The sequence below is a fragment of the Chelonoidis abingdonii genome, chromosome 10 (assembly GCF_003597395.2).
Source record: "Chelonoidis abingdonii isolate Lonesome George chromosome 10, CheloAbing_2.0, whole genome shotgun sequence".
Classification (NCBI taxonomy): domain Eukaryota; kingdom Metazoa; phylum Chordata; order Testudines; family Testudinidae; genus Chelonoidis; species Chelonoidis abingdonii.
Genome location: NC_133778.1, coordinates 36,349,486 through 36,363,750, shown reverse-complemented (window position 1 = coordinate 36,363,750; position 14,265 = coordinate 36,349,486). Strand labels below are relative to the sequence as shown.

The 14,265-nt window shown below is 39.7% G+C and overlaps 1 protein-coding gene across 2 annotated transcripts in view; it reads right to left on the bottom strand.

The window, feature by feature from the left end:
* Nucleotides 1-14,265, bottom strand: part of PDE11A (phosphodiesterase 11A) — a 227,533-nt gene that overhangs the window by 17,675 nt on the left and 195,593 nt on the right. Inside the window, exons 16-19 of one of the 2 annotated variants that reach the window (XM_075070082.1) lie at nucleotides 10,578-10,655; nucleotides 9,050-9,117; nucleotides 5,369-5,439; nucleotides 1,414-1,497 (exon numbers count right to left, since the gene is read on the bottom strand). In XM_075070082.1, the coding sequence (XP_074926183.1) occupies nucleotides 1,414-1,497; nucleotides 5,369-5,439; nucleotides 9,050-9,117; nucleotides 10,578-10,655 (301 nt within the window). The remainder of the gene's footprint in view (nucleotides 1-1,413; nucleotides 1,498-5,368; nucleotides 5,440-9,049; nucleotides 9,118-10,577; nucleotides 10,656-14,265) is intronic. The other variant, XM_075070083.1, reaches the window with a different exon arrangement.

The window sequence follows — 14,265 nt, the reverse complement described above, 5'->3', positions numbered from 1 at the left end:
ACTTATTTGGAAGCTGCCTGCTCATGTGCCTCCACTTTTCCCCTCTGCTTTAGCAGCTCCTAGTGACATGTGGCTCATAATTAGAAGACAAATTCCTAAAATAATATTTTTCTTATGGATAAGAGTTAAATCACACAATTACACATCCGAGCAATGGAGTTAGTGTGAACAGACTGGAACTGCTATTAAACACCCGTCCTTCATTCCATCTACGCTCAAATGCCTGTTGAAGTCCCAGGGAATTCTGGGAGCACAAGGTTGTGCAGGAGGAGAGCACAAATCTTGCACAGATTTCAAAGTGATTAGTTGGTCATTCTGGTAACATGCCGTAAGTCCCCTTTAATGCCTCATTAGATATTAATTTTCTAATGTATCTGTTTCCCATATTTTATGCACTGATGGCCAAATCCTGCAATCTTTATTCAGGCAAAATTCCTTCCGACTTCCATGGGAGGCTAGCCTGAGACAGAGTGAAGGGTTTGTTGCTGAGTTTGGCTGTCAAAGGTGTTGACTCAGTGACTTGTGGTTGAGATTGTAAAGCATTACTGTCCATCTTTAGCCATTCTTGTATAGCTGTGCCTTGTATTAAACACAGAACTAAAATAGTGAACTGCATGTTCCATGTCGGGAAAAATTCTGGATCTGTTTGTTCTAGCCCATTTACTGTTTATGAAGTGCCCTCGATATTCAAGGCTTGCTAGTACCTCTGCATGCAAGCGGAGGTGCCTACTGGCTTTAAATGTCTGGATTAAACTGGAAGATACTGCTCATGTGCAGCCCCTAACATAGCTATTTTATATGCACCTGATTTGTACCAGGAACACAAGTAATCTCTGGGTGTCTGATCACAGGAGCACATTATGGGTTAGACAACATATGGTACTTGCTGAAATAAGGACCACATCTCCAGTGATTTCAGAAGCCCTGACCTGGAATGCCCCTCCAAAACTTCTGTTACACACTCTGAGCTTGGGGAAGAGCCAGAACTAGAGTGGAATAATTCAGCCCTGTGCTTTCCTTTGGGCCACAGCTGTTCAGGTGTGGGTCAATATGCAGTGCCGAGCCAGAATTATCCATTGAATAAACCACTTTGCACAGTATAGTCCTGTTGTTATAATGTTGCTGTCTCATATGTCAGGCAGAATGATGAAAAAGATCCTTGCCCTTGAAGCTTTTAAATTTAAAGAGAAATGATATTTACAACCATCTAATCTTTCTTTTCTTAAGTAAATTTAATTTTCTGTCTTCAGCTTAGAATTTTGAGTAAAGTTGAAGAAGGAAGCAAGTTAAAGGCGTTTCATGAATAAATGCAGTGATTTAAAGATTCAGACCACTTCTAAGGCTGTTATAAACTACCTCTTGGAGATGCAGGGCCAGTGTTTTGATTCTACAGTTGTAGAAGTAAAAAAATACCTGATACAGAGGCATGCAGATGCTATCAATCCATTCCAACTGCAACCTGGGTAGTTCATCTTTCCTGTTCCGATCAAAAATAGCCTGAATGGAGAGAGGAGGGGGTGAGAAGAAGTGTTACACTTCATTATGCTAGAATATTTTACAGATGCTTTATCGAGCACTTTGGAACTATGGTCAAACTTACAAACTCAATGCTTCATGAACAACAATCGGTATTTATAGTCTTCCTAGCCCTTTGTCTAGGATGAAAAATCAACTGTTTTTTTTATTTTTAGCTTTATTTATGAAATTTGTAAGCTGAATTTGACGGTTTATCTAATGGTATCCTAGTGGAAACCGAAGATGGGATCCAAGACCTCACTTAAAGAAGAGAGAGAGAGTAGAATTTTGTGTGGGATTTTGAAAATTTTAACCTGGACTCTTAAGTAATGTAGGTATTTCTGAAAATCCCATTCTTTGTTCAGTGTAGACTGTCTTGTAAGCTTATTGCAAGAAACTTACTCTGTGGACAGTCAGAGGATACCACTTTGTCTTCCTGACCAGCTAGCTTCTCTAGATTCACTAGCAGTATCCACATGATTCAGCCGTAACACATTTTAAGTGTTACGGCTGAATCATTAAACATTTTGGAGACTGCTAATGTAGCTTTTTAAAAATTCCCATTATTCAAATAGTAGCACTTTGATTTTGGCCCTTATCCCTCAGACTTTACACTTTGTGTACTCCATCAGTTCCAAAGTGGATTCATTTAAATCAAAGCAGATTAAAACAGATTTTTGATCATGATTTAAATCAGCAAGACGTAACCTTGATTTTAAATAATTGATTTTAATTGTCCTGCATTTGTACCTTTAGTTCTTTTCCTAATGAGAGGTTGGTTGTTGTTAACAATTAAAGCTCATTGATTTACAACTAAATATAGCCTTCATGCTAAATTAGGAGGATCTTTTTGCTAATGAGGAAGATACAGTACAAATATTTATTAAAGCAATTATGTAGCTTAATTTAAACTTATTCAGTTGCTTAATTTCTACATCTTTATTATATTAGAAAATGGTGAATGATGCTTTTTTTTTTTTTTTTTAATTTACTAGATTAAATTTTTACTTGTGATTTGTGTCAAGCTTTACTTGGATGGAAATTCAAATGCAATTAAAAATGCACAAAACCAGCAGTTTGTTTTTTAATTGAACAAACCTACCTTTAAATGCTAGATACACAAGAAAAAAATTATCAAAACATGTTTTCCATTTAAAACTGTTTCCTTTAACAAAGGCATTATTGTGTGTAGTTTCATGAATTCATGTGATTATTTCTGGTCACCATATGGTTCAGGATTTTAGAACTCCTCTATCCTCACACCTAGTTTTTATTAATAAATTGGAAGAGGAAAACAAACCTTCCTCTCTCCCACCCTCCCCCTTCAACTCCCAGTTGGTTTCTTAACTTTGAATGAACTACTTATGGAACTGAATTTGTTGAACAAACCGAACTGAAGAAAGTATCTGCTCTCTGCATCTGCAGAAGAGGCTACTGCTATCAGAAGCTGGTTTAGCAGTTCAACAAACTGGTTTCAGGTGCTTAGCCGGTGACTTCCACCAGTCATATGGGTTGACTTTTAAAGAAAGTTGGCAGCATGCATGTACTACTTAATATTGTTTATAATTAATTTAAATGACTTTAATAGATATTTGCAGAGTTGTAGCCATGTTGGTCCCAAGATATCAAAGACATACTGTGGGTGAGGTAATAGCTTTTATTGGACCAAATTCTGTTGGTGAGAAAGAAGCTTTTGAGGTACACAGAGCTCTTCAGGTCTAGGAAAGGTACTAAGAGTGTCAGAGCTAAATACAAGACTGAACAGATAGTTTAGTATAGTTAGATATTAACTCTCCCAGCTTGTTTCTTTAATAGAGGCAGTAATTTGGCCTTTTAATATAGACTGTTTTAAATAGGCTTATTTTTAAAAATAAACCTGTGTTTTTATTTAACATTTTAAATTTTTTTTTTTTAAATTTTCATTTTTGTTTTTAATCAACTCTCATTAGTTCTCATTGGCTCAAACCTTGACCCATCCCCAGCCCAAGTAATTTATCTTGAAACTGGGAATGCCATGGGGTAAAGAGGAGTAGAAGAATTTTTCTTTCAGGCCTTAGAGCAGGAGTGGACCCATATTGTGGGCAATTCCCCATCCTGCTGGCTGGAGTAGGCACCACAGCCTCAGTGCCATTCCTGTGTTGGGAAGAAAGCCCTGAGGGACATGCACAACAGCAAATCCCCCTTCCCCCTCTTTCTAAAGCTGCTGCATACAGCTTTCCCAGAGCCCTCAGGAGCTCTGCTAAAGTGTATATCCATGCACACGGCTCCAGCATCCTGTTCTTATGCTCCGCCCTGCTGATTCAGTGAGGTGAGTTCTACTATATTAAGGAGTCTCCATGTCCATGATCTGACCAAGATGCACACCTCCTGATATGGCCTGGATTCATTTTTAATATTGCTGATGCTAGGGTACTTGCATGAAATGCTCCAAGGCATTAGAATTTGCTGCTATTTGAAGATAGTAAAGTGGGTTTTAAAAGTAAAATTATTTTCTGTTACAGCTGGACTTCATTAGTCTGAGGAGCACACTTTCACTTTTATATGCATTATGTGAAATCCACTAAATACATATGATATGGAATGGTACTTTCCATTACTGCAGGCTAGATTTGGTCCAAGGCACCAACATTGTTAGTGCTATGGCTGATTAACTGCTAATCCACTGTACCATAACTACTTTTTTACTTGGGAAGGTCTACACAGAGAACTACTACAGGAGAGAAATTCATTATCTTTTCAGGATCCTTAGCTTAATGTACAAAGTTGTAAGCTATGCTGAATCAGCTCACAGTAACACAGTCGCTGAGTCAGATCCTCAATTCGTGTAAATTGCTGCAACTCGAGAGGTCATCAAGTCCAGTCCCCTGCCCTCATGGCAGGACCAAATACTGTCTAGACCATCCCTGATAGACATTTATCTAACCTACTCTTAAATATATCCAGAGATGGAGATTCCACAACCTCCCTAGGCAATTTATTCCAGCGTTTAACCACCCTGACAGTTAGGAACTTTTTCCTAATGTCCAACCTAAATCTCCATTGCTGCAGTTTAAGCCCATTGCTGCTTGTTCTATCCTTAGAGGCTAAGGTGAACATGTTTTCTCCCTCCTCCTTATGACACCCTTTTATTTTTAAAAATAAGACTATTGAATGGCTTCAACTTGAACTCCTAACTATCTGTCTTGTCTTCCCTCCCCCTCCACCCCCATGAGTCTGCTTTTAAGATATTTAAGCGGGAAGGTCCTCTCTTTGCATCTCCCAATGTAAATCTTTAATAGGGTGGGGGTTTTGGTCACTTTTCCTCTTTGCAGTTTCCTTTGGCACTTTATACCTTTCCACGTGTCTTATCTAGATCTGTATTTGATGTAGAAACCATCCCAAATAACCCTACAATGATGGTGGTAACATTACTTGTAGGCATACAGAAACGATTCCTCAAAGGGTACAGGGATACATCACATAAAACTGATGTCAGCAATGTCACACTGTAACACAAATGAAGTAATTGTGCTTTCTAGTAATCTGACTTCTGGTGTGAATATTGCATCTTGGATATTGTAATCAGTGCTGTTGTAAAATGAATTGACGACAATGTTAAACCTTGGGATATGTACAACACACAGGCTTTGAATCAAGCCTTTACTCGGTATTTAAGTAATTGGGAGGTGTCTTTCCATTAATTTCAATGGCCTTTGGATCAAGCCCTTAATATCACTGCCAGATTCCAGTGGTAGGCTGTCTATACATCTCTTCTCATGACACTTACTTGCTTCTCTGAATTAAAGCAGTTACCAGAAAACAATTTTCCTCCTTCACATACAGGTAGCTAGTTCAAAAGTAATGACAAACTTACTGAAGGAGTGAGTTTGAGTTCAGATCTCTCTCTGTCTCCTTGTTCAAAGAACTCACTGGTTACCAATTCAGCTGCCTAAAATAGAATGACATGAAAGATTAAGGTTCATGTTAGCTATTTGTAAGAATCACAAAGTTATTGCTTAAGGCCCCTAATTATAAATTCCTGGGTAGTCCCATTCATGTGCTTATAGTAAGGCAAATGCTTAAGTACCTTGCTGAGGTTGGATCTCAGTTATGGAACACTGTAGGTATACTCATATCTATAGCTCTGTAGTCATGTTCCAAAACACATTCTGATTTCCTTTTGATGCCTGTCAATGATCAGTCAAATTGGAGCAGCATGTAACTTATGCATTTGACAACAGAATAGATGGTTATAAATTTTATATGCCCACATGGAACTATCTATGTAAAAAGACTTTGTAAAGTGTACATGAGCACTCTGGGTGCTGCCACTCCTGCCTCTGAAAACTGAGTTTTTAGAGAAACAAAGGTAATCGGTAAATTCTGTGTTAGCTAACTTAATGTGAAATCCTAAGACTTTCTTCACCTAGTTTTGTTTTTCTGTACTATATGTATCCTATGCCAGTCTAATTACTGTAGCTCTTAAGCATTTAAATATCAATGCAGATTAAAATTGCATATTTGATTAAATGTAAGAATAGCCGCATTGACTTTTTTGATCTGTATTATACTCTTTTGCCAGACTCCATGAAGCTGCCTTCATTTTTGGCAATAGTATGTGTTACTTGGAAGGATGAAGTATTCAAAACAAGATTATTTTTGAAAACACTGGAAGCCTAAAGAAACCAGTAAAGCCCAGACAGCAAGTGACTTTAGTATAAACAGCAGCTTTAACTAAAAGTACTTGCTGTCATGCACACCCACAAATGTGTCGCTACTGAGATAAAGGTGTGTTTCTAAATGCAAAAAGCTTGGAAACTCAAGCTGACATTCTGTTCTTAACTCATCCTGTTGTGCTATTTACTTTTTCTGAGGTACACTGATAAGAAACCATTTCATATGCAATACCCAGGCACAGAAGAGTGAACTAAGGATAGACTATGCACCTCAGAATGACTTTAAATTTCCTGGTCTTAACATTGAAATGCAAGATTGCTATGCAGTCACTTGTACAGGCTATCAACAATCATCAGATCTTAAATTTGCTACAACTTAAAAATAAGTCACAATCGAAAGCATGTGAACTGAAATTATAAAATGCTTTAAAATTATAAAATGCTTTAAAGTTAATAATTACCTGCAGAATCTTATCTCACAGTTTGGAATGACTTTATCTATATGGAGCCCCATCATGTGAACAATAAAATCATGGATTAATACACCTCGCTTTAGAATAATTTAACAGCCTGGCAGCAATTATGGGCTTTCCAAGTATCTTCTATGTGAATAATGAATATGTACTTGTCTCCTTCCTCCTGCTCTCCAACGTTCTAGCTGTCTCCTTTTGTATGTCTTGTCTTGTCCTCCTCCTAATCTTTTGGAGTGTTTGTACTTTGCACTTATTTTTTTGTCCCTTCCACTTATGTATTTTTGTCCACCTCTCTCCCTTCTCAGGCCTCCTCCAGGTAAGGTTGAGAGTCACAGATTCCTCATTCTGTGGCTTCATTAGTGTGTCTGTTTACTTTTATCTTGGATAAACTCGATCAGATGATGCTTAATGTTCCTAGACTGGATTTTTAATACAAAATACATGTTGGGTCACAAGGGAAGGTTCAGTAGCAGCATTTGGAAGTCATAATTAAAAATAGTTGGTTTTACACTTCAGTGGATGACCCTGGATTTCAGTACTGATCTCCCCTATCCCAAAACTCATTCAAGATGTGCTAAGCAGATCCTAACTGACTCTTTTGATACCGTAGGAAATGGAAAAGCTAATTGGGTTATGGGGGGAACTGAGTAATGCCACGAGCTGCAGCAATAGCAGAGGTGGGTTTGAAGAGCATTGGGACCTGAAACTTTTGTCCTGCAGTATTTCTTGTAAACTGCATCAGGGGAACAGGAACTCTGGAAGGAGATGGATACCAAAATGCTTTTTAAAATATGAGAGAAACATTAACATTATATATACCAGATATTTCCCATATGTTAAACACAGCACAAGAGCAGAATTCACAACACCAAATAGCTATGCAACTCTTTGCTTTAAAAAAATACCTATTCAATAATTACATTAGTACTCTAGACCAGAGGTGGCCAACCTGTGGCTCCAGAGCCACATGCGGCTCCTCAGAAGTTAATATGCAGCTCCTTGTTTAGGAACCGACTCCGGGATTGGAGCTACAGGTGCCAACTCTCCAATGTACCAGGGGGTGCTTGCTGCTCAACCCCTGGCTCTGCCACAAGCCCTGCCCGCACTCCTCCCACTTCCTGCCTCCTCCCCAGAGCCTGCCATGCCCTCACTCCTCCCCCTTCCCCACAGAGCCTCCTGCACACCACAAAACAGCTGATCAGCAGATGTGGGGAGGGACAGGAGGCACTGTCCGGCAGGGCTGCTGGTGGGTGGGAGGTGTGGGGAGCAGGGGAGCTAATGTGGGGGGGTATGGCAGGGAGTGGGTGGGCTGCTGATGTATTACTGTGGCTCTTTGGCAATGTACATTGGTAAATTCTGGCTCCTTCTCAGGCTCGAGTTGGCCACCGCTGCTCTAGACCAGTGCTTCTCAAAGTGGTGGTCCGCGGACCAGTGCCAGTCCACAGCGAGTTTCCTCATAAGAGTGTTGAATAGGATAATAATATGGCACTGGTCCCTGGCACGTTGGGGGGGGGAAATTGCCGGTCCCCCACATCAGATAGCTTAAGAAGCACTGTACTAGACCATGAACTGCAGCTGTGTTGATAAACCCTTATCCCACAAAGGATGTAAGTTTTGCAACTGAGGTAATGCATCCTTAGTACCTCATCACCTTCCAACCAGAGTCCCTCCTTGTCCGTGATGGCTGTCAGGGCTCTTGGATGAGGCCATTCTTGACCCAGCCAACCTTCTAGCTACAGGACTTTCTCATCCTATAGTGGCTTGTCCCACCAAACCCTAAATGTTAATGAATGCCCAGGAATTCTATAAATTTCTCAGGGTCACACTCAGCCCTGCAATTCTTTTTCTGAGTAAGGAATGCTGAATAGGGCTTTAAAACTACATCTTGTAATGTTAAGCCACTGCTGAGATAAAAGAAATCTGCTAATTATGCTAAAAAATGCATATCCTCTATCCATTAGAATGTGCGTCAATTGGCAGTTCCTGTTGGTGTTCCATGTTTAGGACAAATTCTGCTATTGTCAATTGGTCATAGAATTTTGTACATTGTAAAGGGTAACTTTTTGTGTTTATCTAAAGGGGGAAAAAATTTGCAATGTGCAGGGGTGTGGTGTGGTGGTCCCCCCCCCCCCAAAAAAAACCCTCCATTTTTTGTATGTAGTTAAAAGGTTAATAGATGAGAGGATATAAAATTAGATCTCTTCAGGTACCTGCTCAGCAGCATCAAGCAAAGGAAAAGATTGTGCAATAAGCCATGCCTTGCAGAAACCCTTTGCTACTTTTTTTTAAAAAAACTGCATTGATACTGCTGTAAATTGACTGCAGTCTTGCCCCCTTGTAAGTCAGGGCCCTGGGAATATTGTCCTGCTAATATCCCCTCTTCCCAGCCCTGCTATTAATCATGACTTGCCTGTCTTGAAATCTCCCATGGTTTGGTCACAGCTCCGAGGTCACAGGCTGTCATTAGCATTGATCTGAAAAACAGAAATGAACAATACAGACTGACTAACCTTTGTTGTATTGCTAAACAAATCTGCCCTGAATGCATAAATAAAAAGTCAGAATTAGCACCTTTTTCCTCTGGAAGGAACAGCAGCACTGTTTGAAATTTCAACCATCAATATATTTTTATATCCACATTATACCTACAAAGTTTGATATAATACAGATAATGCATAAGCTTGAAAATGTATTGTATGCTAGAAAAGTGTGTCACTACAGACAAAGCAATAATTTTTGCTACTATTTGCACTTCTAACTGGTGATGATTATACTGTACAATGCAGGATGTAAGTAAGGGAGTTATATAATCATTCAGCTGGGATTACTCTGTCTACTTATAGATGGTTGCTGTAGCAAGAGAACCTATAGTCATGAGAGGCATTCCAGACACTTTCAGCACTTTCTTAATTTTTTATTGCGGGTGAGCAGTAGATTTTATAAGGGCTACACTGTTTCACTGTAGTTTAATACACGGCTACAACTGTATGGTACACATTAGAAGGAACTATTCAGCTGTAGAAAGCATTTATGTACAGTACATGATGCAGATAAAAGTATGATAATACTTACATGAAGAACCAAGACACTGAAAATGAAGCATCCAATATACTGCCCAAATCTAAAATTAGGGATGGATGAAATTTTATGGAAAAAATAGAAAATAGCCCATATCTCAGCCCTCAAACACGAAAATGAAACAGCTGAAATTTCAGAAAGGTTAAATCAACACATATGGATGTAGGTACATGCACAGATGACACCTGTCTCTCTTGAATCCAAGCTGCCCTCCCCTTCCTTCCTCAGGCTTTGCTGAGATGATGGACACTTGGAATGTGGCCAACCTGCTAGGTTACATTGCTGTCCACAAACCTTTTACCAGTTGGCAGCTCTTTGGGGCCAATGGAGTGCAGTGCATTTGCAAGTCCCTAACAGAGGAGCAGGTGGGGAAAGGGAAATTCAGCCAGGGGAAGAGGCATTAAAGAGAGAGAGGTGGGTCCAGGTTGAGGTGGAAGATCAACCGAAATGTGGAGGGTTATTTTGTTTGAGAACTTTTCAACCCTTTTGCTCTTTATCAGTGGCAAAAGGAAACAAAATATCTGATTGGGTTGGGAGAAGTAAGAAAGATGAGTGAGGGAGAAGCAAGGCAGGATGGACTTATGACTCCTCCTCCCCTGCTCGCTTTTGGAATAGGGCTGTGATAGAAGTAGATTCAAACAGAAACTGCTCCAGGAGCCCTTTCTTCCCTACCCAGGGCTGTGCTTTAGAGCCACCATCTGGCCCCATATTTGGTAATGATTATAAAACACTTAGTTTGCAGTAATATAGAAAGCCTTGTTTTAAAATAATTATCTGTATTCCTGAACTTGACCTCCTTTAACAAATTGTGGTTATATCCCAAAGTAATAGGAAAGCAAAGGAATGACTCGCTTACCGAAATATTTCTCGATGGCTTTTGACATTCCAATTGTAATTGCTTTTACTAACAAGTTCAAAAAACTCAGTCCTTCTCCTGCAACAAAACACATAATCAGGAGGAAAAACCAGAAACTTCTGGAGCTGTTGAGCTCATAGAAAATTTGTTTATATCACATAAGATCACTGTACCTCCTGCATTAATGTTAGAAAATGTTAAGTTGACAAGCTATTTCAATGAACCATTTTAATTTTGAAACATGCCTTATAACTGCCTAGCACTATCAGAGCTGTTAGATAATAGATGTACATACACACATCACTATATCACACCTCAATTCTTGGTTTTTATGGAAGGATGAAATGTTCTGCCTGTAACAACATATAGCCAATAGGACCATATGCACATAAAATGTATATTAAATGGTGATGATACTTTGCCTTTCATCTGAGGATATCAAAGGGCTTCCCAAAGATAGGTAAATATTATTTTCAGCTGAGGAACAGAAAGGTTTAATGACTTTCCAAGATCACATATTGAGTTGGTGGTAGAGTCAAGAATAGAAACAAGAATGACTTGACTTTCTCATGCTCTAATCACTAGAGCACCCTGCTTCCTCCCACAAGACTGAGTGGGGGGAAAATATTGAAAGAAAGGCAATCCATGGTTGCTGCATGTTAACCCAAGAAGAGATGCTACATAGTGTGTCCATCAAACCACAAGTGCGAAGTAAACATGGATCATTGGGCATGTCTACACTGCAATAAAACACCTGCAGCTTGCCTGTGTCAGCTGACTTGGGCTTGCAGCCATAAAATTGGATTGTGCTGGAGTCCTAGAGTCTGGGCTCCAGTCTGAGACCAAATACCTACACTGCAATTTTATAGCTAATGCAGGACAGCTGCAGGTGTTTTATTGCAGTGTCGACATGCTCATTGCCTGCATGATAAACTAGCCTGAGGATAAAGGCAGCAAATGTTGGTGCCAGGTCAAGATTCACTGCTAGAAACCTCCAAATACTGGTCTTTCCCTCAGCTAATGGCCCTGTAGTTACCAGTTAGTTCACATGTGGACAACACAAGGTTTACTCCTGCCCTCACCTGCCTGTGCTAACTTCTCAGTGAAGCTGACCGATATTGCCACCTCTGGTACAAAAAAGAACATAACCCATTATGTTTACAAGCCCCCTGACAGGCATAGGAAAGAGATTTTTGGTTTTGTCTATTGATTTACAGTTTTCCTGTTAGGGAAACATATTTTTTGTTCTTACATTTTAAAATAATAAAGAACAAACTCTGCCTTTTAAATCTAAAGCACAAAGATCATTCACAGGGGAAAACTGACCCATAGTAAAATGGGTCCAACCCTGTTAAGGCTGGCTTGGAGCCTTCTCGCTAACCTACACATAGGCTGTCCTAAGTCAAGAATTTCAACTGGGTGCACAAGGTGCTACTGTAATGGGGGCCCCATTGTGCCAGGTGCTGCACAAACATAGTGAGAGAGAGACATTCCCCCTGAGAATTTTCTGTTTAAGTATCAGACAGGGCCGCAGGGAAACAGAAGCACAGACCTTCTCGAAGGTCACACAGTAGATTAGTGTCAGAGCTGTGAAGATTCCAGAGGTACATCTACACAGCATTTTGGAGTGAGTTTCAGGCTAGAAGGCTCACACTAGCACTCTAAAAGTAGCTATATAGAAAGCACTTTGAAGTTGCACTTCAGGCTCTGAAGCCCACCCCCCTCCATATGCCTCACAGCCCAAGCTCCAGCCCCAGTCGCAACTTCACAGCGGTTTCTATACAGCTACTTTTAGAGTGTTACTGTGAGCCTTCTAGCCTGAGGCTCACTCCAAAATGCTGTGTAAACATACCTGTGTGACCCCAATTGTCCTGAGTGCCAGTCCTGTGCCCTATCCTACAGTGGACCCTGCTGCCTCTATATCAAGCAAAAGTAAAGTAAGATTTGTAGCTTGATGGAGCCGAGTGAGTCTTATAGGTCAGTAGAGCCTGTTAAATGAAGGCCTAGTCCTAGTTAGATTGAAATTCATCCACCACTGAAATCCACCCACTTCTGTACTAATTGCACATTCAAATAAATGCATCAGTATGTTCATATGAAAGTGCAATCTGAATATGTGATCATCACATTTCATACACTTGGTGCTGCCCACCCTAAAATACATTGCTCACTAGAAATGGATAGAATTTAAAATGGGGCATGTAGGGGCTTAGCAGAAATGCCACAGGCCCTAGATAGCTTGTATTATGTTGATAAAGTCATCACTATTAAAAGGTCCTGCGGTTCTGAATTTTATAATGGCAACTAGAATTCTAAGGCACAATGGGTGGTTCTCTAATAACGTATGACTGGGATATGAGATCAGTTTATTTCTTAACAAAGACATGGTTAGAGAGTGAGTTGATTATAGTCTATAAGTACCTACAGAGGAAACAAATATTTTATAATGGGCTCTTCAACCTAGCAGAGATAAAACATGATCCAATGGCTGGAAGGTGAAGAAAGACAAATTTAGACTGAAAATAAGGCATACATTTTTAACAGTGAGGGTAATTAACTATTACAACAACTTATCAAGGGTCATGGTGGATTCTTCATCACTGACAAATTTTAAATCGATTGGATGTTTTTTTTCTAAAAGCTATGCTCTAGGAATTATTTTGGGGGACTTCTGTGGCCTGTATTATGCAAGAAGTCAGACTAGATTATCAGAATGGTCCTTTCTGGCCTTGGAATCTATAAGAACAGAATTAAATACAGAAATAATTAAACTCTTCGTTATTGCATTGTATTCCAACCAAGATATCTCACTGACATATGGCAAATCACAGAATTTTTCTAATGGCATTGTATGATTTTCCCCAAACCGCCTTATTTAATGTGGAGGTTGCTAGCACACTAATGAAGCAGCTCATATGATGACATTATACACTCTGTGTTTCATGAAATATGATATGAAGTGGCTGGATTTTACAAAAATTGCTAATACAATGCAAAGTCACACAAGCAGAAAACAAAATTAATTTATTTCACATTCATGGCATGATGGCATAACCATCCCTGTGGGAATAAATACTGCAATGATGAAAATTTTAATGGCCTAGAGTAGCTGGCGCATAGACCTTAAATCAGCCCAATCATAAATTGGTTGTTGGCAGCTATACATTTGTTGTTAGCACAGCCAGAGGTGGCAGGCTTTTACATTTTCTATTTAATACACATTTCCTTGCCAAAGTCTTACCAGAAAAATATAAGTAGAGCAAAATTTGATGAGAACATAAGGATGGCCATACTGGGTCAGAGCAAAGGTCCATCTAGCCCAGTATCCTGTCTTCCAACAGTGGCTAATGCCAGGTGCCCCAGAAGAAATGAACATAGCAGGTAAACATTGAGTGATCCATCCCCTGTTGCCCATTCCCAGCTTCTGGCAAACGGAGGCTCGGGACACCATACCTGGCTAACAGCCATTGCTGGACCTATCCTCCACAAATTTATCTAGTTCTTTTTTGAACCCTGTTATAGTGTTGTGAAGGCCAAGACTATATAAAGATAATTCTTTGATATCCAGTTAACAGATGCAGAAGGAACATATTCAATACGCACAGTGATTCTAGCATCGGAAAGGCTCAGTCTGTGAAAAGCAGCCATGTGTGAGGAAACAACTTAACGCTGCCTTAGTGGGTGCTTA